This window comes from Letharia columbiana, assembly GCF_014066305.1.
Source record: "Letharia columbiana isolate WasteWater2 chromosome Unknown Sc0000003_s0, whole genome shotgun sequence".
Taxonomy (NCBI): Eukaryota; Fungi; Ascomycota; class Lecanoromycetes; order Lecanorales; family Parmeliaceae; genus Letharia; species Letharia columbiana.
In genome coordinates, this window is record NW_023501039.1 from 1,157,948 (window position 1) to 1,182,880 (window position 24,933).

Genomic DNA, 24,933 nt, shown 5'->3' on the forward strand with positions numbered 1-24,933 from the left:
GCTATCCCTACCCATCTCCTGCAAGCCACCAGCTGCAACCCAGCTGAGCCCGAGCAGGCGTTCCATATACACGCGGAGATCAACGTTGGCGTTCGCACTCGCGAGGAGCGGAAAGCTACATGGAGCAGGGCCCAGGGCCTGGACGTACGCCTCATCCGCATCACAAATAACGATTCCACGGATAGAAACACGTACCGGCCGTGTCTACGATTGCGTAGAGAATTCCGGAATGACGGTCCGGTAGATTACCAGTCAGCCTCTGATCCTCTCCTGCTTTGAAAGTGATGGCATCATCAACACCACCTCTGGAATGACCCGTCGGGGCTCCGTACAAGCGCGAGTCGTGACGACGTTTTCAAAACCTCGAGGCTGTAGATGATCCTTTCGCATCGACGCATACTAGTACCAAGGATCCGGAAGGAATTCGAAGGTAAAAAATGACATGCTGCAAAAGCGGCCCACGGATTGGCTTTCGGAGGACCGGTCATCTCGAAGAAAAAAGGGGGCTTACTTTAGGGTTCGTGGAGATGGTGGCAGACAGGGATGGTAGTGGGGATAGATTTCATCAGAAGGATTTCAGGTACAGTCAGATTGTGGGTTAGTGTCAGATTTTGGTGCTTGTTCCTTGCGGACGGTCGACTACGGTATGGCATTCGCGAACGGTAGCTGGGGAAGTGCGTCTTGCCGCAATCCTTCAATCTGCGAGGGAAAGGGGTCAGAGACTACCGACGTGAGACGATGGAGTAGGTGGATGCATAAGGATTCGAATACGGGAACATCGATGCCTCAGGATTTCAAGCTGAGCAAAGCTGACACCTTTGACTCTCTGAAACGGTGATTAGTGAAGATGTGGCTTCTGATGCCTGAGGAATTTATGTGGTGTGAGCTTCTCGATGCTCATGGACGCATGTGCCCCGAAGCTCCAGGCTTGGGCTACGGCAAGCCCTGTGTGCACGCCGGATGCTCCTCCCAACCAAGGTCCCATGCTCGCTAAATCTCATCGCAACGAACGAACGAACGAACGGTAGTAGCCCACGCGGGGACATATACTCCAAGCGCTTTTTCCCTCCGAATGCGTCGCTAACCAATCAATCCTACAATGCCGTAGGTAGAAGAATCGCTATCAATAAATCGTAAGAATGGAAAAGAGCAAGAGCTCGCTCGCTTCTTTAGACCTTATACGGATCCGACCTGCTCTAGGATGGAACATGTGTACTCGGCGGAGCATAGGTGGTCGCTGGATCCCAGTCATATGCTGATGAGAAAGTCGATCCTCCGCTTTCTCTTCTTGTTGGAGGAGAAAAGGGCCTCCCTGGGCTGGTACTGCCCATTTGCGGTTGGTAAGATCTCCCGTAGCTCTCCCTTGAGAAGGACCTACCCGCACTCGGCGGTCGTGGGGTTGAAAAGCTCAAAGTTGGACTCTTGTAGTCTGCTTCTTGAGGCAGGGAAAAGCTCAGTGTTGGACTCTTGTAGTCTGCTTCTTGAGGCAGGGAAAAGCTCAGGTGCTGGCTCTTGGAGTCAGCTTCTTTATTGAAGTAGTCGCTTGTATATTGACTTGAGGGTGATGGTGGCGATTGTGGTAATCCCTCCTCGTGTTCTGAGCGTGGGCTCGTGACGACGGGGTCGGATGTTTTGGGCATACCAGACGTGGTTGGTGGTGAGGTTATCATTTCGTAATTTTTGGGGCTGTTAGAGTAACCGCGGGCATCGACGGAGGCGAAGTCATTTCGCTTTGTGAGGGGACGTCGGACGAGGTCTATCCAGCCAACGAGCATGGAGGTTCGGCCGATGAAGAGCAGAGTCCATATGCCATTTAGCTGGGATGAAAGTCAGCCACAATCAATATTTGTCTTTGGACTAGGTCCACTCACGGAGAGCAAGACCAAGGCCGCCATGACCGTTCCTTCGTTCGCTACTAAACCTTCTTGCTTCACTTTGTCCAAGCAGGGGGTCTTGTCGCCGCCATTGGTGACCAAGCAAAGCAGCCATGGCTCTGCCTTTTGTAAATCCTGCACAGCCGATGTGACGGTATTGTCCATCTGGACGAAGACGATTGACAAGAACACAACGTTTATGATAATGATAAGCACTATGGCAGTTCCTCGCCATTGCAACCGAATGACTTTCTTTACTCTCCGATACGCTTGTCCGGCAGTTACAGTCCTGATGCTGCCACTGTGAGATGAATGGGTGGGGAGACCGGAATTGACTTGCGTTATGGAGTTGGTGCTTCCATCGTCAAATAGTGATTTGATGTATACCTTGATACAGTAGCCGAAAGTAGCAAATTGCAAAATCGTCGAGATGGCGGCGAAGGCCAAAAGAGGTCCCCAATAGTCTTGCACAGCTTTTGTGTGGTTGATGTGACATGTGTTCCCGAATCTGTACGAGGTCCCGGTAAGTGGAAGTGTGATTGCAAGGAACAAGCCCGGTAGACCCCATCCTGCAATGAGCGAAGACCAGAAGAACTTTTTCCCCGTCACAACTTGCCAGCAGATCTGCAAGTGTATCGATAAGGAACGAAGAAAGCCTTCAACGGCCGGTATGTCAGTATGTCAGTACCTAAGATTAGATGGATGTACTCACCCCACAAAATCGCTGCAAAGCCTCCGAACAGCAGAAAAGCGCCGGAGAAAGCACAGGTCATATCTGAATACATATCGTTTGGTGTGATAGCATCATAACACTGCTCTGGCTCGACACCCAAAGGAATGATGAAGCCCAACTACGGTGGTCAGCTCCTCTGTCTGAGTACTTGGCATCGGACGACGTACTTGCAAGAAGCATATCGCGACTACCAGGCCAATTGTAAGGTAATGCCGGTTGGTTTTCTGCACCGGTAGGACGATGAAGCTGAGGAGCAGCGACATTGAACACACCATACCCGCAACATTGAGCCAGTTTGCGGCTTTCGGTATCGTATTGAAGTCTATGCATGCTCTTAGTTCCCCGTATCAGATTTCTCGATCCAGCTACCACGCACCGTCAGAGTATACCCATTCTGTTATAGGACATGGTAGGCAACAATCGACGGTGCCTTCGGCGGACGGTACAGGAGCGCAGAATCGGCCGTCGAGATCTGAATGCACGTCAGCAAGAAATTGAAGAGCATTCAAGATTCTCTAAAAGGCACTTACATCCCACAGTGCTAGGGAAATTTGACAGTTGCAAGAAAGGCGCAGTGCAAAGTCCTCGCGCCACCGTCAAGTTTGCCATTGGATAGAGAGCGCTTGCCGTTTTCGCGTCGAAATATTTTGGCAGTTTGATGGCAGTATGTATGTTCTGGTCCAAGGTCCATCAAAGACTCTCAACATCTCATCATCACAAAACACATGCTCCAAGTTTCAATGTTCTGCATCCCAATGTTTTGTGTCATAGATTTTGAAAAGGCTTTTGTGAGTCTAGAAGAGCAACAACGCGTCGCAGCACAGGCATATGGAGTCTATAGAAGCACGATGGAAAAGGCACCAGAAGCTCATTTGAAGATGCTGCAGGACGTCACATAGATTGCATAATTGAATTGAAAAGAGAAACGGTGATTAGAGATTGGGAATTAAAGTGATTAATACAAATAGAGATATCACCCGCCATTGTCAGAGCTATGACTCTATTGGGGAACTCGCACGATGGCGTTTTGGCAAAGTCTGATCCATACTGATCCCTTGTAGACCGCGGTTAGAAGGGTGTGCCCATCGAGCGTATCTCGAGGGAGCCAGTAAGCACGAGAGCATGGGTGCAAGGTGATCCTGAGGACTGCCATGTTGAGCCTCGTCGAAGTCCGGGCCCAACGGCGCGGGTTGAGCATGCGGCCAATGAGCTGAATAATGACAGGGTGGATTAAAATGACTTTCACACCTGCGAAGCCTCCTTCGGCTCATGTGTCGTTGAAGAGTTGCAGGCTAGAGCAGGTTAGGGAAGAGCGAAGAAGGGCGCTAAGGCGCAACATCACAGTCGAAGTGATTGAATGGGTGGGAGATCAGTCGCTGGGTTCTGTGGCGAGGCGCCGGAGGAGATGCGACTTTGGAAATAGCGCAGCGGAGCCCTGGAATCCGATTGGAGGACCACCCAAAGAGCCCCGAAAGATTGGGGCAATCCTTACCTTCCTCCGGGCAGGAGGTGGCTAATAGGTCCAGGCCGCAAGGCTGATCCACACCAGCGCTCTTCCCATCGCCGAGCTCCGAACCCTCTGCACGATGGCGCATGCCATGCAGTAGACAATGCGTATTTAAAAGTCGCTTGAATCCTCTCGCAACTTGCACTCCGATAGACTGCTGATGGAATACGCTCCAACTGTCGGCCTGACCGCAAATAGCAGTCAGCTTGGCCAACACGGTCCGTCGAACGGCCCAGGCCAGAGGAATTCCATGAAGGAGTATTACGAAAGGCTGAGCCTCTCAGCTTTCGTTTTCGTGTCTAGGTAGTTCAGCGTTCACGCGTTGGAGGTCCTTTCGTCTGATGTAGCTTGCCCAGCGAGCTGACCTGTAGGAGTACATGCAGACACTTCTAGCGGAACGATGGACCCGCCGCATGGTTTACTCGTAGGCATGAGGATCCCATTTCTCGTGATCAGGCCAGTCACGTTACGAATCACGGGTTTGCCAGGGTCGAATGCTTGCAAAGAACATTCGATATGATGACCGTTGGTGATCTGAGTTCTGACTGGTAAGGGTATGGGGCGACTTTCTTTTATAAGCGTCAGCGGCAAGAATGAAGGAGCTAGGCTTAACGGGCTTCCAATCATTGTGCATAACAGAACTTTTCTCTTCGTACCAACTGTGGGGTCATGCTGGCCGAAGGCTCCCTTGTGGAGACTCTTAAGGTTTCTATCTCATCGGAAGGGAGAGCGGAGCCTCCTGACTAGCGAAATTCTTACAGTTCATGGTTACGAATGCGAGTGTGGCTCCTGCAGTAATCTTAGCAGTGCCGACTCGACTTCGCGGAAATCAAAATTGTCGAAAGTCGAACTTGAAAAAATTCTCAACGCCCACCAATTGCTTCAAAGGCTTCAAAATTCGTCGACGTTGTTCATCAGATTGTGAGAAATACTCAACAGAAGTTCAACCCTTTCAGCTCGTGTTTTGATAGAGTTATACATTGTTCAACGATACTAGCGGATATCTGAAGTCGGCAATGTACTCTGACACCGACCCTCGAGCGCGCCGCTCACAATGGAGACTTCCCCCTTCGCAGACCTCTCAATTTTGGGAGAGAGAGAGTGGCGACATCTTTGGCTGGAAAAGATGGCAGACCGGGCCGGTCATAAGGAAATTAATGGGTGTCTGCCCTATCGGTATGGAGTCTCTGCATTCCTGCCTCAGACATTCCCGTGCAGCCTATCGTGCTGACTGAAGCGGACGGCTTCATGGTGGTGCACTTTCCACCTCCTTCGTACAGTCAGCAGTTGCAAGAGTCTGGAACCAATCACAGAGATCAAAACGCATCGAATGGGATCGAGGCGATTATGCAAGACCGATTGCCACCACGACTCTGCCGGTTCTCTTATCGTCGTGAACGATGTGTCTATGGAAATTGCGAGGTACTCTCACGGCCCCCACTACGCTGTCAATCAACATGAGTGTGTAAAGAATTTTTTCTTTGAGCCGGCGAGTGCAGCCGAGACGTGAGACCCCTATGACAGGCAGTGTTATCACATCGATTGTGACGAGATAGGCTTGTGATGCCAGGCCGCTTTGGCCTTCTCGTAATGCCTACACAACAAAGTTACTTGGGAATGGATTCCGAATGACACGTCGCCGCATAAGTCTGCCTGTAGGTGTACCAGGCATGACTGTACATTGGAACAAAATACTTGGACATTTATAATACAGAATCTCCAAGATCACCGCTGATGCAATTTCTTGATCCTCGTAGCACCCTCGTACACCCCCCGGTCTATCGCCGCAGCAACAGTCAGAGTACCTCCTATGACCGCGCAGACGCCCGTTAGGAAACCTGCAAAAGTCTTCGTTCGCTCTTCTCTGTTAATAACCTTCATCGGCGATATGTCGTAGCTGAAGAAGACGCCTGGGATGCCGCCCCTGGTACACCGTTAGCCAAGATTATTTGGGAAAGTCAAAGGGGGCGGCGATCTTACTTCGCATGCAGCCTCTCCTTATGCCCCTCCTGCGAATCGCTCCCCCCACTCAGACTCCTCTTATGACTAGTCACCGAATACTGGTGCGTCTCCAAGCTCCCATCCTCGCCCCTCCCATGACTTCCCACTGGCAAAAGATCATTCAACAGCGCATCATCCTGGCCCCCAAACGCGCCGTTCTTCCCCTGCCACCCAAGTGGGAGATAGCTCGTACTAACCACCTTGACAAAATACATATAATTGAACGCGGGATCGTCCGTGAGCTGCTCCGTCTGATCCAGCGGGTTCAGATGATGATTCGTCCAGGGCATCGCATTCTTTGCTCCGAGCCTCTGTGTCACACTTTCCGGTACCTGGGGCCCAAAGCGCAGATGATGGATGTGATGCGTAAAAGTATGTGGGTTCCCATCTGGCGTATCCAAATAGTTATTCAGATCATGCACATGCATCGCTCCATTGCTGAAACTCCTTCCTGGCGCAATGTGGAAGTTTCCAATGACCTTGTTGACGCGAAATCCGCCTTCGATTCGGCAGCCTTGGCCACGCTGGGCGTCTAGCTTTTCGCTGTAGTGTTCGCGTTCGCATTGTTCGACGTTTTCGCCACGGCCAAAAGCCCAGGAGACAGAGGCGTAGGCTTCACGCACTTCTTCGCAGGTGTTGCAGCAGCCGGTTTTGATCGCTGTGGGGGGTGCGATGGCGCCGTAGCAGTTGCCGCAATAGTCGGGGTCGAGGTGGGAGGCCGATTCTTCGCCGTGACTGGGAGGTTGTGAGAATGCCAAACTCGGGCACGGGTTGGGGAAATCTTACAGATTCAATGACGAGACTGAGATTGGGAGACCACCTTGAGATACTGGTGCAAGCTGGACCTTGCTTAGACCATCTTTGACGCCTGTTTGTTGCTCGCCAGATACGTCCATTACGTCGAGTGTGAGGAGTTCGCAGGGTATCCGGGGGAAAGAGACATTGAGATGTATCTCCATTCGCTCTCCTGCAAATTGCTATATTAGCACTTTTGGCTTCCACCACTCTCTCATTGCCTACCTCGCCCCTTATCCACTATGAGCTCAGGATGCACCGTCACCCGTCTGTAATCTGACCATTCTCCCCATACCAAATAGAAGACAATGAGCAAAGAAGCTATTGTGACAATGCCCCCTGATGTCGTCCGTATTCTTGCATCTTCTACTGTCTTAGTAAAGGCGTCTAGCCGAGTGAAACGGGATTTGGCGGGCATGTTTGCTCAATGAATGTGAGCTCGAGCCTCGAGGCTGGTCGCCGAATCGGGTGCCCAGTCAGAGGCAAGCCTCCTGGGCTTTGACGGCGAAGAAAATATGCAGCAAACAAGTCCAAGGCGAAGAGAACGATAACCAGCACGGCTTAACGCTCTTGGAAAGTTGTTTGTCAAACAAAAGTCAATTGCTATTCGTTGAGAGATTTGGACACTTCTAATTTCTCCAGTGCATGTTTTGGCGCGTGGCACGGTGAAGGTTTCCGCGCGCTTGCAGCACCCCCCGGATTCAGAAAGCAAACTCCACATTCGCTTCTGTCTTAACAGCTGTATTCCGTCATGCGATGGCCACCCTGGACGTCCAAGGACCCAGACGAGAAGAAGCCCGTCAAATGGAGCGACACCCTCAATGCAACAGACTGGACCCACTATACCGATCCTCGCAACGTGATCCCCGTCGTTCTCCTAACAGCAACGGTCCTCGGTAGCTACTCATTCTACCGCTCCTACCTACGACGCATACCACAAGCTGCACTGATAGCGCCGAAATTCTGGAGAAAGAGGAGCCTTTTCGGGAGGGTTACGACTGTGGGCGATGGAGATGGCTTCAGATTGTTTCACATGCCTGGGGGCAGATTGGCGGGATGGGAGTGGTTGCCTTGGAGAAGGGTGCCGGAGGGAAGAGCAGGGTTGAAAGACAATACCGTACGTGTGGTAATGGTGTAATTGGGCGATTAAGAGGCTGATGGCAAAGGTCTCAATACGAATAGCTGGCATCGATGCTCCCGAAGGCGCACATTTCGGCCACCCTGCGCAGCCATATTCGAAGGAAGCGCTGGATTGGCTTACAGGATACATACTACACAGACGCGTGAGGGCCTATGTATACAAAAAAGATCAGTATGATAGGGCGGTCGCCACTGTGTATGTGCGAAAGTGGTTGCTGAGGCGAGATGTGGGATACCGGATGCTGAAGCTGGGCCTGGCGACGGTATACGAGGCGAAGACGGGTGCCGAATTTGGTCCAGGACTGGAAGAAAAATATAGGACGGCGGAGTGGTGGGCGAAGATGAGAAGGAAAGGTCTCTGGGGAGGCGCCGACGAGAAGGAGTTTGAGACTCCCAGAAATTACAAAACCAAGCATGGACAAAGTGACTCAAATAGCAAGACCGGTTGACCTTTGATAATTGAGAAGCATGAATGTTGCCCTGTCGCCGTGATTTGGCTACCTCTTGATCGGTAACATACATATGGAACAATCATCCCTGGACTCTGAACGTTCGACCGCTTGCTGTCTTCCGCTCTTTCTCCTCGTTCTCCGGTCTCGCCCTGTTGAGTACTATAAGGGATCAGCGTCATTGCAAAGGCCAGAGAATCCTTAAGCTACTTACCCTGCAGGAAATCCGCCGTCCGTCGTCGCATTCTCGAGTGGATGTAAGCCTGCAGCATGTCATCTTAGCTTGGGCTTCGACATCATATTTGCGGAGTACCCTTACCTTTGAGGCTTTGATATGATAATGGAAGTAGTCTCGAAAAGTCTGGATGTGGGAGATGGTTTCTTGCCTCCGTTGCAGCGTGAGATGCCTGGGGAATAATACTACAGTCTGTTAGCTGCAACCTCACCACGATCAGCCAGTCCGCATTACCAAACGTCACGTAGCCCACTTCTCCATTTGTTCCATCCGCCAGCCCTCTCACACCTTGTAACTCGAGCGGCGGCTCATTCCTGAAGAGCACTTGAGGAGCATTCTGTATTGCCCTTCTCCTCGCATCGACAAATTCCTGCAAGAACACCTTCCCGAACACCCGGTCCGTCTCTTCTCGGAAGATAGTACTGAAGATGACCGTAACCCTGTCGTGACTCGCTTTGATGTAGATAGCCTCTTCGTCTCTGTAGTGGATCGCCATCACCTCTCCACCCTCTCGTACGCCTTCTGGCGCAGACTCGCTCGTAAACTTGGAAGCCTCCTCTTGCCTGCGGGCGAAATCGGCGAAAGCTCTTTCGAAAGGTGCGGCCATGGCATTACGCTTGAGAAGTGAGACTCGGCGTACTAAGTCCTCTCGTGCTTCTGCGACGTGTTTCATGAGCTGTGCTCTCGTAGCCTTCAATCCCAAAACAGCTCACCTTGGTCGGCAGGCAGGTTGTCCAGATCAATCAGCACGGAAAAGTCATAGCCCGCTTCCGGAGATACAATATATGTGCCGTATTCTCTCTCGAGGACCTCTTGAGCGCCATACTGGAGGAGCTCTTTGTAGCATTTGACTGCAATAGAGATGAGGATTTTGGATTTCGTTTCGGGCGTAGAGACGTGAAAGGCGACATTGTCGAAGTCTGAGACTACTTGATCAATGGATACTGGAGGGGCTCTGGTCTCCAAATCAGCAACTGCATTGACGCAGACGTTGGAGGGAAGGAGGGCCACCCTGAGAAGCGCTCTGTGAGCAGGGATTGGATGAGCACATTCTGGTAGTCTAAGAGAAGCATGGTGCTGGTATGGGTTTTTCACAGCATGTTGTGGCATTCAAACTGATCATACGAAGAAAGTCGAGAAAGTCGTTGTGGGGGCCTCGTAGGCATGGGCTTGGCGTAAACCTGTCATGAGAGGCAAATCTGGTCTCAACGAAGATTGGAAATTATTTGAAAGGCAGAATAATCAAATCGAAGTGAGCATGACGCCATATGCGAATAGTGCAGTTGTTTGGATAGTTCTTTTGCGTGGTATTATCTAAATACACATTTTCACAATTCCATCCCCCAAGCCAACGCTCTTGCGCCGCAGAGTAACGAACAATACTGTCGTCTAGGACAATAACATGATGGACACCCCTCCTGACTCTCTCTCTCTCTCTCCCTCTCTCTCTCTCTCTCTCTCTCTCTCTCTCTCTCTCTCTCTCTCTCTCTCTCAAAGAAGTACATGAAGGTTATAATCAACCCGTGTCTCGACGTGGTTCGTTGAAGGTGATGGTAGAGAAACGATGAACACTCCGTGGCGATGCATCGCTCTGCGGAGACATGATCCTGCGACATAAGAGACATTATGAGTAAACAGTAGAATTTCGCCCCGTAGCCCTCCGGATTAAATTTTACCGCCTGTGCCGACTCGCTTTCTGGGAGTGGCTAACCAGCATTAAGTAGAATTTTTCCTATACAATCACGATGATGAAAATGAATCGTTACGCCGTCGCTAGAGGTCTGAACGCCCCGAAGAGAAACGCCGATATATTAAAGGAGTGGGTATCATGTCGTCAGATCGCTGAAAGCTGTTAGAGCAATGGAGGTTCTCTACTCGCGCCCAAGCGGCCGAAAAGATGTTCCGGCGGTATTCGACCCATGTTGCTGGTCTTGTCGAAGTAGTGGGTCGGAGCTGGGGTGTAGCCCTCATGCTTGCGTCTATAACGCTCGATGAGAATGCCAGCGACGACAAGCAGGAAGATGGCGCCTAGAGCGCAAGCGAGGGCAATGAGTACAACGAAGCCAACAGCCATGTGGCCACCTAGATTAACATTAGCATAGGGATTGGGTGTATATGTGGAAAGGCGTGAATCTCACCTGGGTTCTTGAAACTGATTGCTTTCTCGGAAAACAAACTAGACAGAGTTCCTGGACCATTGCCAGAAGTGGACAGTATAAACGGAGAGAACGTGGTGCCGTTGAAGAGTGCGGCAGAAACATTGCCAAAGGTAGGAAGATTCAATTGACCGGTCACCAGGAGGACCAGGTTACTTTGGACGAGGTCACTGTTCTCGTGGTTCTTGCCCAACTGAAGCACCGACAGGCCCAAGATCGTGGTTTCCTTTCCTAAAGAGTCCCCAATCGACCTGAATTGGCTGCCGTCGTACTTCATAAGAAAGGCAGATCCATTAGTGCTTTTACCGGCAACCCAGAACTCAGAAGCATCATTGTTTGCCGGTCCAAGTGCTGTCACCGGTCCTGGAACGTCGCTGGCGGCATCAAGAGCTGTCCATGCAGTCTTGGAAGCGTCGTAGGTAGCTAGAGTTGTGGCATTGTTGTTGATTGTCAGGTTTCCACCAGCAAGTAACTGGTTGTTTCCTTGCCAAGCAAATGCGGAGACACTCCCACCAAGCTCATTGCCTGGCTGATTCCAAGCCCCGTTCCGGAAAACGCAGACAGCGGGACAGCCTAATGACCCTGCCGTGGCAAAGTTGCCACCAACGTAAATCTCGGGTTTATTTGGTCTTACAGTAATCGCATTTACAGCAACGTCGATGCCCCCAAAGGCTGGCGGCTGAGGGTATGAATAGTTCGCTAGTCCCATATCATAGACAATGAGTCCGTTGACAGGAGCATCATTGACGGTTCCTGAGACTGTTCCACCAGCATACAGGACAGTGCCCGTCGTAGCGAGAGCGAGAAAGGTTGAGTCTGAATCCAAGCCTATGGGTAAACCGGAGACAATGCCAGGGTTGCTGCCAGTATTATTCAGGAGAGCGAGGTTGTCGATTGTAGTACCATTGGTCGCGATGGCTGTGAAGGCGCCTCCAAGAACAGTCACGTTCAAGCCGCCATTGTTATAGAAGAGCCCTGTCAACACACCGGTAGTATTTTGTCCGCTGATAGCTCGTTTGCGGGTCACTGGCCCAATCTGTTGGGGCTGAATGCCCACTTTGAGAGCATTGATGGCGACAGGATCTGATGTGAGAGAGACCGCGTCCTCAGCAGACATGTCTTGTGAAGACAGTGTCCCTGCGAGAAGAGTTGCGCTTCCAGTCACATTGGTCATCGCACTTAGCTGACCAGAAATCGCAGGAGACTGGAGATTCAGATTCTGCAGCCAGTTCTGTTGGGTAGGTACCCAGATGGCGAACCCCGCCACCGAAACCGCTTTGCTCGATCCTGTAGGCAGTATCTGATCGAAGAATCCGTTGACGGATACACAAACTTCTGGCTGATCGGTCGTAATGTTGACTTGTAGGGTGACTACACTGTAAACAGCTCCGCTGACTCCGGCACCAAGGGCTTCCCAAGTTTGGCTTGTGGTATTGAATATGGCGATATTGCTCAAACCAGGTACACTTCCGTTCATGGTATTTGTGAAATTGCCTCCGATGAATAGCAGGTCGGCGTATGGTATCATACTGGAAACCTCGGCGTTGAGGCCGCCATTTGGCAAAGCTGTAGAGTTGCCATTCCCGATCGAAAAGATATTTTCGAAGCCAACGTCCTGGTTTGAAAAGTTACCACCAACGTACGTAACGTTGTCCTGCACTTGGATGGTTGTAATGATGGCTCCTGCACTCAACCCCATGCCTGCACTGTCAATGGCAGAATTCGAAAAATCACTTTCAGTAGTGTTGGCATTGGGATTGAATTCGTATAGACCATTCAACCCACCAGCCGAGTCTGTGAGATTGAACTGGACTCGTTGAGCCACAAGTGTGACGCCGTCCTTTTGGCCAGATAGAGCTGCAAGTGTGACTGTAGGTCGGAAACTATCGCTGTTCGCATCAACCGGACCTTGATATATTATGTCATATTTGTCGTAGTTGTTGGTTTGATAGATGTTTGTCGGCGTCGATACGCCCGATATACTATAAATTCCAGTGACGTTGACGATACCGCGAGTACCGCAAGTGTTGTCTTGCATACAGCCTGGAGTGAATAAGGTAACAGAATAGTTGCCTTTCTGTCTAATGTCTGGCTCAAAGGTTACCGAGACACCATTTGTGCTGACGCCTGGCCCAACAAGATTCGCAGTGAGGTATTCCGAGTTGCTTTGCAAAGATGGCGTTACTGTCCATGGACCAGTGGAAGTGGCATTGGAGCCATATTGGATGTTCGCGCAGCTCGGTTCGTTGGACGTGTCTACGGCATAGGCAAAGATATCTGGAAGGATTAGCGAGCTGTAAAAGTGCACATGGAAATCGAACTTACCATTCTGGAACAGCTCAATTCCATCAAGCCCACCTCCTTGGCCGTACCAGGCGGATACATCAATTCGAAATGCGCTCATACCGACGGTATTGATGAATCTGAAGTCCTGGTATGGCACTGATGTCCGTGATGACAAAGGACATAGAGCATCACAGTGCCCTTCTACGCCAGTGTCCGGGTCTGTATAGGTAAAATTCATGATGCCGTTGATTGGTATGGCTGTGAACCGGAATGTCTGCGTCCCTCGGCCATCCTGGTGCGTGTTCCATATCCTTAGCAAGCTCGGCTCGTACCCAAAGTTCATGTCCGCTCTCCACCACCCAGGCGAGTTGTCTTCGAGGAGCCACGTATTACCAGGTCCATCATCCCCATTCGTCTTGCAAATGATGTTTGATGGGTTGTTGAAGCCGGGTGCGCTCGTGTTCGATGATGAGGAAATGTTAGCAGAGGCGATGTTGATTACTTGCTGGTCGAGCTGTTCAGGCATAACTGTGGTCGAGTTCCCAAGTCCAGTAAACGATCCGCCAAAGATAACATTCCCATTGGATTCCTTGATGATCGAATTCACTGGTCCATTGAAGCCTTCAAAAGGCAGATTCGCCCATCCAGACATCCCAACCCAAGCGACCGCGTTCGTTGAATTTGCGCCTGTGAACTGGCCGCCAACGTAGACTGTGTTTGTGTCTTGATCGCAGAGAATTGCGTTGACCGTGCCATCAAGGCCAGGCAGGGGGGTGATGTCCCCAGTCGTTGTGTCGTACATTGCAACACCCTGCGCCGGTATGCCACCCAACTCGGTGAAATTTCCTCCGACTACTACTCCTGCCAACTTTCCACTTGACATAACGAAAGGACACAAGGCCTTGATATACCCGTCGGCCGCGGCCGTAGTCGCAAAGTCTCCATTAGGTAGTTGTGTGATGAGCGCTTGCGTGCCGTTGGTCGTGAATGCATTCTCCGATTGCTGCTGGTAGGTATATAACGAGATTGAGTCAAAGTCACCTGTGAGAGCGACGTGACCTAATTTTGAGAGGTCGAGGTCTGGAGATGGAACAGGCGTGTAATTGACTCCTTGCGTCGGTCGAATAAGAGTTATAATCGGCCATAGCTGTATGATACACGCGAATTCAGCCGCCGTCGGGCCAAACAACGAGGAGAGCCTCATCGGTCAGGACGACGGTCAATGGAGGAGTGGTGGTTATGAAGCCAGGTTGGCGGATCTTCGAGCGATGTTTAGGGGTTCTAGGGTGTTACAGGTACCTCAAGTTAGGCATTAATTAAAGCGAGCGACAGTGAATCAATGCACTGTGTCTCACTTTCAAACCTGTCGCTGTCGAGTAAGGAGAAATTAATGATGTCGATGTCGTGGAAGTTATGGAGGAAGTCAGTGAAGTGAGGAGGAGGAGGAGGAGGAGTGTTCCCGTTTGCCCCGTTGAGTATTTTCCTATGAGGTACCTCTACAAGTCTACTTTACTCCTACCTCCCGGCCGACCTTTTCCTTAGATCTGCGGCTAAATGCACTAGTTAGATTAGGCCAACACCAATCGCAATGCAAGCATGACAGGATAGTCCCTACCCGTCCCTTGAATTTTAACATGAAATTGCGCTCCCTATGTGCCTTATATCATATTATTATTTGGGTATTCAATAATCACGGAACGATTCTCTTTACGCAGGCTCGTAAACCAGATACCTAGGCCTTTACAGGCTTTTGTTATGGTCAGACTCGAGGACACATTCTTGATATAGTGGGGAGAATCCAGAATACCTTATCCCAACTGAACGCTACATTAACGTGGGCTGGCTTGGCCTGCCCACTTTCCGTCGAACCTTCAATTCTCCTTCCTCTTCAGGTGGTACGGACGCACGCGTTGGTCCCAAGGCTGCAAGGTCCCGGTCGCCTATTGGCGAGGAAGACGCAACGGCACCTGGAATCTCAGATGATCGATTGGGCCTTGAGCTACCACGCAGGCATGCGCTGTTGATTAATCGACGTATAAGAAGTCAGACTCAAAATAGTCAGGCATGAGCATAAACCCACCATCATCATCATCACCGATTATCAGAAGACGCAGTGAGCAAATCGCGCAAATAACAATCATTACTCTATCGGTGACCGAGTTATTTCTGTATACGCGCACGTTGTTCGTTGTCGCTTCACTGGTCTCTTTGCTGTGACTGCCTCGACAGCAATCAGTGGCTTCTCTTCATCCTTAAACTCTCGCTTCACCTTGATCGGGGTCAAAATCTCAGCTTTAACTTGAATCTCTGTGAGGACCAGTGCATCTTCGTCTTCCTTGATCTGTTTCACTTCAATTTTGGCGGTAAGTCTTTCTGAGAACGCTCTTAGATCCGCGGTGAACAAGACGCTGTGAGCCCAGCCAGCCTCTTTCCCCCAGAGGCCCCGGAATTTGTCACCAACAGCATCATAGGTAGCTTTGGTCAGACTGCTGTGCTTCCCTTTGCCGAATTTGTAGTCGCGCTGAGCGATTTGCCAAACTTGATTGGCGTCATCAGCAAAAATGGTAACAAGTCAATACCAGAAGCTGAATGAGAGGTCATACCATGTGTATCAACGGGGACGGCTTCTCCCCATCCAAGACCCATAAGGCAAACGCAGTCGGCGACTTTAGGTCCTACTCCTTGTAAGGTTAAGAGCTCTTCGTGAGCCCTGCGATATCCCTCCCTTCCACCTGGCAGCATCTCACCAGCATCGGAAGGCTGGGCACCCATAATAGGGCTTTCAGGATTCCTCAGACTGTCCAGCCAACCGGCCCCATGCTCTTCTGCCACCATGACTGCTGTCCGATGTAAGTACTTAGCTCTGTACCCGAAGCCTAGCTGCCGGAGATGAGCTTCAACCCCAGGAGCCGTAAGTGCAGAAGGCGCAGGCATGTCATGGAATGTTTTTGCGCCGATATGGCCGACTTCAGGTCCATAGTGAAGGCACAGGTTCTCCATCTGCAGATAATCACTTGTGTCAGAAGCATGGAGAACTGTATCTAAGCAGCCCGACGTACCATCTGGGATATCCTTATTATGTTGTTGTTGCTGCTACAGATGAAGCCAATCAATGCCTCCCAAGCATCCTGCTTCAGTATTCGCACGCCTGTGAATTTTGGCGCTTTCTTTTTGAAATTCGCATCTGCGGTCGACCATTGCTCGTACAGTTCCGTCAGATTCGGAGCGAGATTGAGGTAGTGGTGCACCAAGGCTTCAGTGTCATCGTCTTCGAGCGAGGATACTGCCGTCGATTTTGGCGCCGAGGAGGGAGGCGTCAATGGAGCCTGGGCTTTACTAGGAAAGATAGCTTTGTAGTGCAGATGCGTAGAGTCCTGGCATAAACAAAGTATACGTCCATGAAGAGCACAAGACCAGACATTGTCCTCGGACTTTCTCCACCTAGATCCATTATAAATATGGAGAAGAACAGGATAAGTGGACTGAATACCTGAAGGATTGCCCACAGCGCAGTGTCGTATCCAGTGAAAGCTCTGCCAGACTCACAGGTATCTTTCGCCATTGCAGCGCACACGTTGTAGCCATGATGGAATACTTATGTTTCAGCAATCATAGTGAAGGGCCCTGGAGTAAATCGCGAAAACACGCCTTGCCCCTGGCGCGTCCGTATTCATTAGTGATTGATTGAACCGAGTGTCCTGCTGCTAAGAATTTCTAGCTTAGAAATTTGCGAACCACTCGAGCCACTCTCCCGTTTGGTGCTGCACCTCAGAAGGATTCCGATCACAATACAATTCTCTGCCTTTGCCTTGTTCGTATCAGGCCAGTATTCACCACTATTGAGCTCTTGGCTCTGCACCTGCTAGAAAAGTTGGTACTCAAGCAGTTACAACACTTGCGCAACATGAACGGCGACAGCTACTCGTCAAGAGGCATGGCAACAAACGCCCTACCGAGGATTCGGAAACATGAGACTGATACAAACAATCCCATGAGCGCAGATTCGGGCAGACATGGCTCATCTAGGGATCACTATGTAAGCTCCATGAAACCTTGAATCGTCCTCAATTCACTGAAAGATAATCTGTACCTAGTCCTCAAGAGACGATCGCCGAGACAGAGATAGGGATCACCAACGAGGCGGCGACAGAAGACGTTCGAGGTCTCCCAGACATCGAGATTCAAGACGCCGCGAGCCTGATGTAGACTCGTACTCCTCCAGCCGTGACTATAGAGCGCGCGAACGTGAAGACCGCTACGGTCGAGAAGGCACTCGAGATGATAGGGCATGGGACCGGGATAGGGGAGACAGAGGTGGCAGAGGCGATAGGGAAGACCGAGGAATGTCACGGCGTGATGCTAGGCGTGACGACTATGATCGCCCACCGCGGAGGGACAGAGATCTATTTGAGGGTCGCATGGACCGAGGGCCAGGTGCCGGCGGCCGTGGAGGTCCCCCGAGAAGCGATCGTGACGAATTCGCAATGCAAATGGGAGGTAGAGATAGGAAGAAGAGCGCCAGTCCTCCACCAAAGAAGAAGGAGCCCACACCTGATCTGACTGATACTGTACCCATTACTGAAAGAAAGCGGAGATTGACACAATGGGACATCAAGCCACCTGGCTACGAGAATGTCACGGCAGAGCAGGCAAAACTTTCAGGCGAGTGATTTCAATCTCAAGCGATCAAGAACGTCAGGATTAACATTCAATATGAAGGCATGTTTCCACTACCGGGCGCACCTCGCCAGCAGCCGATGGACCCAAGCCGATTGCAAGCTTTCATGAACCAGCCAAGTGGTTCCGCCGGCAACGCGGCACTGAAGCCATCAAATGCTCGCCAGTCGAAGCGCCTGTTCGTTCACAATCTTCCATCATCGGCTACGGATGAAGGCATTATCAATTTCTTCAATCTACAGCTTAATGGACTCAATGTCATATCCGCACCAGATCCTTGCATATCAGCACAAATCTCGAAGGATAGGACGTTCGCACTGTTGGAGTTCAAGAACCCCACCGAGGCTACCGTTGCCTTGGCATTGGATGGCATCAAGATGGAAGATAATGACAACATGGAGACCTCGAATGGCACCGCTAACGGCAGCTCTCAAGGTATCTCGGTCCGACGGCCTAAAGACTATATTGTACCATCCGTTGTCGAAGACGAGGAGTACCAAGAAGGATTGGTGTCGCCTGTGGTACCTGACACGCCCAACAAGATAAGCGTGGCAAATCTTCTTCCAAGCCTGGCGGACGAACAAGTAATGGAGCTTTTGACAGCTTTTGGACCGCTCAAAGCCTTTGTCCTAGTCAAAGATAGTAGTACCGAGGAATCTAGGGTAAGCGATAAGTACATTGCCGTTATCCATTATTAACGTCTTCGCAGGGTATTGCCTTCTGCGAGTACGTCGATCCCGCTGTCACAGACAATGCGGTCGATGGCCTCAATGGTATGGAGCTTGGTGACACGCATCTCAAGGTTACGAGAGCTAGTATCGGAGTCACTCAAGCTGCTGGACTTGAGATGGGTGTCAACGCAATGTCTATGCTTGCGGGCACGACGTCGAACGACCTTGATGAAGGCCGAGTCCTACAGTTGCTCAATATGGTCACACCAGAGGAGCTCATTGACAATGAGGATTACGAAGGCATGTTGGACTACGTGCTTTTCTTCGCGGCGAGTGACTAACATATTTTAGAAATCTGCGAGGACGTCAAGGAAGAGTGTGACAAGTACGGCGAAGTGCTTGAGATGAAGGTCCCAAGACCTAGTGGTGGAAGTAGGCAGTCGAATGGTGTTGGCAAGATTTACGTCAAATATGACACTCCGGATGCTGCGCGTAAGGCCCTGCAAGCACTGGCTGGTAGGAAGTTTGCAGACCGAACTGTGGTCACTACCTACTTTTCTGAAGTAAGTTTGGCGCCTGACTTCTATGGCCTTACAAGATACGCTGACCCATTTATAGGAGAACTTCGAGGTCGGCGCCTGGTAAGACTGGAGGAGAATGCGATGAGCAATTTCTTTCATACAGGGAGCCTTGAGCGAGGGGAGGCTATGTAGCCAGGAATCTCAGCATGCTGTTGCGTCTTCCAGGCTTGTGTGTCGTCCTCTGAGTTCAAACTCGTTTGAGGTGCTTGAGGCCTCTGCTCATTGTAATTGTACTCTATCTGCGAGTAGTTGAGAACGAAATCAGGAGGAAAAGCATTGCAATGAGGCATTTTCCAACCTTACTGACTTATGGTAGCTAATATCAGCCAACATATGTCAATGTGTCTTCATTTTCCGTAGCTACTTGCTTATCACAAAAAAAACAAATTTGACGGAGAAAGACAAGGCCGTTACAAGAGCTGAACAAGATGGGTTGACGACTGGCTGCGAACAGGGCTATGATGCTGTCGGTGGCGTCAAAGCGACAAGGCGAGTGCGAGTCTACTTACGAGTGCTGGCGAGGCTTTCAAAGAATCTGGAAAACCATTGCAAGCGTAAGCTGTCACATTGCTATTATGTGGAATGATAACGGTAATGTTGGTATGTGGGGAACAGTCCTGGCCCATTTGGCCGACGGTCAGAAAGCCATACGCTTCGATATTAATATGGTTTGAATATTCGACACCTATGCTCCCACAAGAGTTGCCACCCAGAACACTGTGCATTTTGTTCAGCAAATCATATGTTGTGGATCCGTTGCCGGTAGCGACGCCTCGGTAGAAGACACAGATGTCGGGGCCGCCATTATCATTGCAGTATATAGGTTGAGTGGTCAGGGCCCTGATGTCAGAATCCTTGTAGTACAGTTTGACGGCTTCCAGGAGTATCCCAATAGCGCCGTTGTTGTTAGGTCCACAATCGTTGCCCCATCTATGATTGTTGAGGCCGGAATTGTATTCATTACCTCCGGGTGCGGGCAGGGTAGTAGGGGCCGTTGCGACGCAGTCGTAGAGGTAGTTGACGACGATGCCGGCGACATGAGTACAGGGAGGTTGAGTGGCTCGCTTGCAGTCGAACCATGTGTTGGTGGTGCCACGCTCGTTCAAGGTTTGCTCCTGGCTCAGGTAGTCGAGGAGGGTGTAGCCACTGCCGGGCCCGTAATTATTTTGGTGAGTATCGTTCCACCACGTGAAAGCACCGTATTGTTGTTCAGTGGCTGCGTCAAACGGAACCCAAGGTGAACCGGCATTACCCCAAAATCTAATGATGAACGTTAACTAACTACAGGGCCTGGCACAGTGGAACAAGGCGAGTACCTACGCGCAGGGCTGGTCATCTTGACATGCATACTGTGTGCATGTGTTGATGTCGAAAGGTGTGGGAGTGTTGGTGTCGGAACCAGGTAGAGGAGGATAAAACTGGGCCGGTTGAGCGTTTTCATCCGACCCGGGGTATACTCCGTATTGCATTGTATTGATCCAAAAGCCAGAATCCCAGGGCTGCGGAACCGCTACAGTGGGATCGCTGCCTGCCGTGAGGAAGGCCGAGTATAGCGAGCCATTCATGTAATAAGTACGCATACCCTGATCTGGCGTAGTCGTATATTTAGTTGTGCCAGTGGTGCAGATTTGTAAGGCCTGGGCAGATTTATTTGTCAGATCACGGAGACAGGACTGGAAGAAATGCGGTTATTGTTACTCACGGTGAAATGATAGCCGGGTTGCGGCTCAACAACGCATTGCCCCGTGTTTCCAGGAGGGTACGGGGCCCACGGGGAGCTTGCTACAAGCCCGAGTTGAGCAATGACGGTTGCTGTAGCTATTGTAAAGTAATTCATGGTAAGTGGAGCCAAGGCTTGATGGTAGAGACGGATTATTGTTTTGGAGACTGTGGAGCGATCGCTGTAAAAACGACCAAGTCATGGGTGAGGGCGATGCCAGGCAGCTTTATGTCGAAGTGATCAGTAGTGAACCGCGCCATATGCTTCCAAACACGAGGCGCCACATAGCAGGTGAGGCTTCCTCGCAGGCTGGGCATTGTGCATATCGTACGGAGGTATGTACTCGTATAATCCAGAAGTGAGCTCTTTGATAGAGTGAGGACACCAATGAACCCTTCCACTTAGCCGAATATCGGTTAATCTATTGGTGTCCTCACTCTATCAAAGAACTCACTTCTGGATTGTACGAGTAGATGGACAAGCCTTCGACACCATGCCTGTTGCTGTCAATAAAAGATGCTAATCATTATAAGTTGGCTTTTGCGGGGAAGTCTGGTCGTTGAAGTAAAACAGGCTAAAAGCTCGGATACGAACCTCGTGTTGGAGGTAGTGATGTGATTTTGACTTTGCAGTAATTACACTTTACAGTAATTACACGTGTAATTACTGTAAGACACATGAGCCTGACGGTCACGCTAGTAGGGCGCTAGTAGGTACTGGCCTGAAAGCCTCCTATTGGGAGGTACCATTTCCGTGCCATTGACGGCAAGATTCGAATATTTAGTGCGAAATTTGCAGCTGGTAAGTATAGCCGAAGCCCCTGAAGGAGGACGAGACTCGATGAAGGCATTTCAGACCGTCTGGTCTCTTGTATTGCTTGGTCCATGACGAGGCATGCTTGGTAGAAGGCCTAATGGTGAAAGGATGACTGTAAAAAGGTGGATTTGAATAGAGAAGGCAAAATTTCTCCGCAGAGAATTGCCAAGACCATGGATTTGACCAATCAGAAGGCTTACATAAGGATTACTAAGTGTTTTACATGATTTACACGCTGTCACGCAGTTTTTGCCTTACATTACTGTAATTACTGTAAGGCACATGGCCTTACATGTAAAATCACATCCCTAGTTGGAGGCTCTCACTGCATGACTGTGATCCTATCGAGCGAAGACAGCAGGGTAAAAGGGCCCCTTCTGCAACCACCATATTTTGGAAATAACCCCTACATATTTCCACTAAATAACGCCACCACTTGGCTAATAAAAATAACGCTTAAAAATAACGCTATAAATATTTCCAAAACAAGTAGAATATGTGTACGGTACTACGGTTCCGTTCTGTAACCCTGTTTCATCGTCGCAAAGATTGTGTTCTCCGTAAACAACCATTGAATTCTTACCATTTCACATCACCATGGCCGAGATACCTGCTGCTACTGCTGTATAGGCTTTGGCTATTATTGATACTTCTATTACTCCCATTATTGCCCTAAATGAGCTCTGCTCTCATTGTGTCTACCGGTACCGGTGTCTTATTATCTATGATTTGGAGTTAGACTATGAAGGCAACATTGTTCCTCGAAATAATTAATTTCTGCAATAATGCTCCGGCGAATACACATTCCCGTGAGTTGGTAACCGTCCAGGCGCGGGGACAGGGAACATTGTACTTAGTCAGCGGGCGGGTAATAGCGCGAAAATTTCGAGATCCGAATAGTAGTCGTAAATTTTATAAGCTAGCTAGATTAGGGAAAGTATTAATATCCGGCGCTAGTCGTAATCTTCTGCGAAATTTTCGCTCTAATTTTTTTCTTTTTTCTTCACATATAAATCTCTTTATAATAAGATATCTATTAATTTAATAATTAATACTTCGATTTCTTCGAGGTAAGCTCTAATAATATAAATAGCTAACGCGTTTTTTTCGAAGTATCTTTTATCTATCCCTTTTCTTATCTTTAAAAAATTCAAATTTTTACTTCTCTAGCTTTTCTCGAATTATTCGAATTACTTTATGCGAGTAAATATATCTAAAGAAAAGAAAGCGTAAGTAATTCTTTGAAAGTGCGAATAATTCGAATCCTTTAAAGGATTCAATTTTTTTAAACTTCTTCTATACTAACTTTCGATTTTTTTAAAAAATTCTAAATTTCGATATAAACGATCTTAAGGAGAAGAAGTATTATAATATATATTAGATGAAATCGATAAATTCGATTTATTTAAACCTTTATTTAAATTTTATTAATTCGAAAATTTCGAAAGATAAAAAACTTAGATAACGCGGAGGCGAGATAAAGATAAGTTTTATTCTGTTAAAAGATTTAAGAATTTCGAATTAATTTTTCGAAAAGAGTAAAATTCTAAACGAGTTAAAGCTCGAAGTATATTACTTATAAAGCTGGCCGCTTAATTCGTAATTCTCGAATACCTATCCCTCGAAAAAATCGAAATATCAAAAATTAACTTAGTAGATATCTATTATAGAGAAATTAAAACTTCTTTATTATTAATTTTTACTACTTCAAATTTTTCGAGCTCTTTACTAATTTGAATTTCTCGAATCTTAGAAAATACTAGAGAATCCGCTAATAGAGTACGATATAGATAACTTTTTACCGTGTGAATATTATTTTAAGATTCGATTATTTCGAAGCTTTTCTATTTATATTACTAATTTAATTTTTTTATAATACGCTATTATTAAGCTATAGCTTAAGGAAAATAATTTTCTCGAGAATATTTATATTTTTCGAAGTTCTTTATTAAAGATAAAAATTATAAAAATTAGCTAATTCGAATTTTTCGAAATTTAATTCTCGAGAGAGTTAAATAGAACCTTTAAGCTTATAGGTATATTTTTTAAAATTACAATTTTTTCGAATCTATTATTAATTCGATTTTTTCGAAAGCGAAGTAATTCTAATTGTCTTTAGCGGCAAATTAAATTATAAAGTCGTATATATTTTTCGAATCTTTTAATAATTCGAATAATTCGAGATAACGAATTTTAGATAGAATTTATTAATCTTAGAGATATCTTTAGTTAAAAGATCTTCCCCTCGAATCTTCCGAAGGTTCGTTTTTTTTGAGCTTTTATATAAAAAATCACTAATTCGAATTTTTCGAATTCTAAGGCGTTATTACTTAAATTGCTAAAAATTAAATCTATAGATAAGAGATTAAGGGTTTAACTAGATAGGCCAAAAAAAAAAAAAAAAAAAAAAAAAAATAGCTAGTTCATAATTCGAATAAAAAAAATTATTCGAGAATTTTAAAACTTCACTTTTTTCGATTTTTTCGTAATTTTTTTTAGATATAATTTTCTAGAATAAATAATAATAGTAGTAATAATAATAATAGTAGTAATAATAAAAATAATAAAAATAATAAAAGTAATTATTATAAAAATATTAAAATAATTATAAATAATTTAATTATAAAAAATAAAAATAAAAATATAATTATATTATATATAAATAAAGATTTATAAATTAAACTTATAATTTTTATTTAAATTAATATTATTAAATAAATTTAATAAATAATATTTTAAGTTTTTATATTTTAATAAATTTAGATTTATAAATTAAATTTATTTTTTATTTTTTTAATTAGAATTATTATTAAGAAATATTAATAATTTTTAATATTATATAATATTAATATTATATAAAATTATAAGTAAAGATTTATAAATTAAATTTATAAAGTTAGATTTTTCTAAGTTAAATCGAATTTTAATTTTAATTCTAAATTAAATTAAACTTTAATTATTTACTATATATTTTTAATCTATATATAAATAAATATATATAAAAAGAGACGTATTAAGACTTAATTAGAAAGATATATTAAGTATAAAGAATTAATCTATAATAATTATTTATAAAAAATAGAGAAAGACTATATTCTTATAATAAGAAGTATTAAAATATTAGAAAGAAATAAAGATAATATATTAATTAGTGATATAAATTTCATAATATCTTCTATCGTAGTAAAATCTTTCGAATAATAAAATAGCTATAGATATCGAATAATTTTAATTTATTTAAATATATATCGTTTGATATTTCTTCTATAGAGGCCTAATTAATTATAATAAT

The 24,933-nt window shown here is 47.3% G+C and overlaps 9 protein-coding genes across 9 annotated transcripts; 3 read left to right on the forward strand and 6 right to left on the reverse strand.

Moving 5' to 3' along the window:
- Window positions 1–1,196: 1,196 nt before the first annotated feature.
- HO173_001854 (uncharacterized protein) lies at window positions 1,197–3,216 on the reverse strand (the record flags this gene model as incomplete). Its single annotated transcript, XM_037303790.1, has 6 exons — window positions 1,197–1,817; window positions 1,872–2,530; window positions 2,587–2,725; window positions 2,775–2,929; window positions 2,984–3,079; window positions 3,138–3,216. 6 exons carry the CDS (start codon window positions 3,214–3,216, stop codon window positions 1,197–1,199), a joined length of 1,749 nt encoding a protein of 582 aa, XP_037169512.1.
- Window positions 3,217–5,839: 2,623 nt separating this feature from the next.
- On the reverse strand, window positions 5,840–7,328 carry HO173_001855 (uncharacterized protein; the record flags this gene model as incomplete). Its single annotated transcript, XM_037303791.1, has 4 exons — window positions 5,840–6,038; window positions 6,095–6,850; window positions 6,902–7,082; window positions 7,136–7,328. The coding sequence occupies 4 exons, from the start codon at window positions 7,326–7,328 to the stop codon at window positions 5,840–5,842; spliced, it is 1,329 nt and encodes a 442-aa protein (XP_037169513.1).
- Window positions 7,329–7,661: 333 nt separating this feature from the next.
- HO173_001856 (uncharacterized protein) lies at window positions 7,662–8,499 on the forward strand (the record flags this gene model as incomplete). Its single annotated transcript, XM_037303792.1, has 2 exons — window positions 7,662–8,027; window positions 8,077–8,499. The coding sequence occupies 2 exons, from the start codon at window positions 7,662–7,664 to the stop codon at window positions 8,497–8,499; spliced, it is 789 nt and encodes a 262-aa protein (XP_037169514.1).
- Window positions 8,500–8,581: 82 nt separating this feature from the next.
- On the reverse strand, window positions 8,582–9,807 carry HO173_001857 (uncharacterized protein; the record flags this gene model as incomplete). Its single annotated transcript, XM_037303793.1, has 6 exons — window positions 8,582–8,661; window positions 8,714–8,762; window positions 8,819–8,919; window positions 8,969–9,391; window positions 9,448–9,689; window positions 9,746–9,807. The coding sequence occupies 6 exons, from the start codon at window positions 9,805–9,807 to the stop codon at window positions 8,582–8,584; spliced, it is 957 nt and encodes a 318-aa protein (XP_037169515.1).
- A 113-nt stretch (window positions 9,808–9,920) lies between these two features.
- HO173_001858 (uncharacterized protein) lies at window positions 9,921–10,511 on the forward strand (the record flags this gene model as incomplete). The annotated part of the gene is made up of 2 exons (XM_037303794.1): window positions 9,921–10,041; window positions 10,459–10,511. 2 exons carry the CDS (start codon window positions 9,921–9,923, stop codon window positions 10,509–10,511), a joined length of 174 nt encoding a protein of 57 aa, XP_037169516.1.
- A 75-nt stretch (window positions 10,512–10,586) lies between these two features.
- HO173_001859 (uncharacterized protein) lies at window positions 10,587–14,380 on the reverse strand (the record flags this gene model as incomplete). The annotated part of the gene is made up of 3 exons (XM_037303795.1): window positions 10,587–10,816; window positions 10,873–13,167; window positions 13,216–14,380. 3 exons carry the CDS (start codon window positions 14,378–14,380, stop codon window positions 10,587–10,589), a joined length of 3,690 nt encoding a protein of 1,229 aa, XP_037169517.1.
- A 936-nt stretch (window positions 14,381–15,316) lies between these two features.
- Window positions 15,317–16,761, reverse strand: HO173_001860 (uncharacterized protein; the record flags this gene model as incomplete). The annotated part of the gene is made up of 4 exons (XM_037303796.1): window positions 15,317–15,714; window positions 15,780–16,176; window positions 16,236–16,617; window positions 16,667–16,761. 4 exons carry the CDS (start codon window positions 16,759–16,761, stop codon window positions 15,317–15,319), a joined length of 1,272 nt encoding a protein of 423 aa, XP_037169518.1.
- Window positions 16,762–17,080: 319 nt separating this feature from the next.
- Window positions 17,081–19,169, forward strand: HO173_001861 (uncharacterized protein; the record flags this gene model as incomplete). The annotated part of the gene is made up of 6 exons (XM_037303797.1): window positions 17,081–17,212; window positions 17,271–17,838; window positions 17,896–18,515; window positions 18,563–18,824; window positions 18,876–19,087; window positions 19,143–19,169. 6 exons carry the CDS (start codon window positions 17,081–17,083, stop codon window positions 19,167–19,169), a joined length of 1,821 nt encoding a protein of 606 aa, XP_037169519.1.
- A 31-nt stretch (window positions 19,170–19,200) lies between these two features.
- On the reverse strand, window positions 19,201–20,942 carry HO173_001862 (uncharacterized protein; the record flags this gene model as incomplete). The annotated part of the gene is made up of 4 exons (XM_037303798.1): window positions 19,201–19,344; window positions 19,615–20,365; window positions 20,426–20,742; window positions 20,808–20,942. The coding sequence occupies 4 exons, from the start codon at window positions 20,940–20,942 to the stop codon at window positions 19,201–19,203; spliced, it is 1,347 nt and encodes a 448-aa protein (XP_037169520.1).
- Window positions 20,943–24,933: the final 3,991 nt, after the last annotated feature.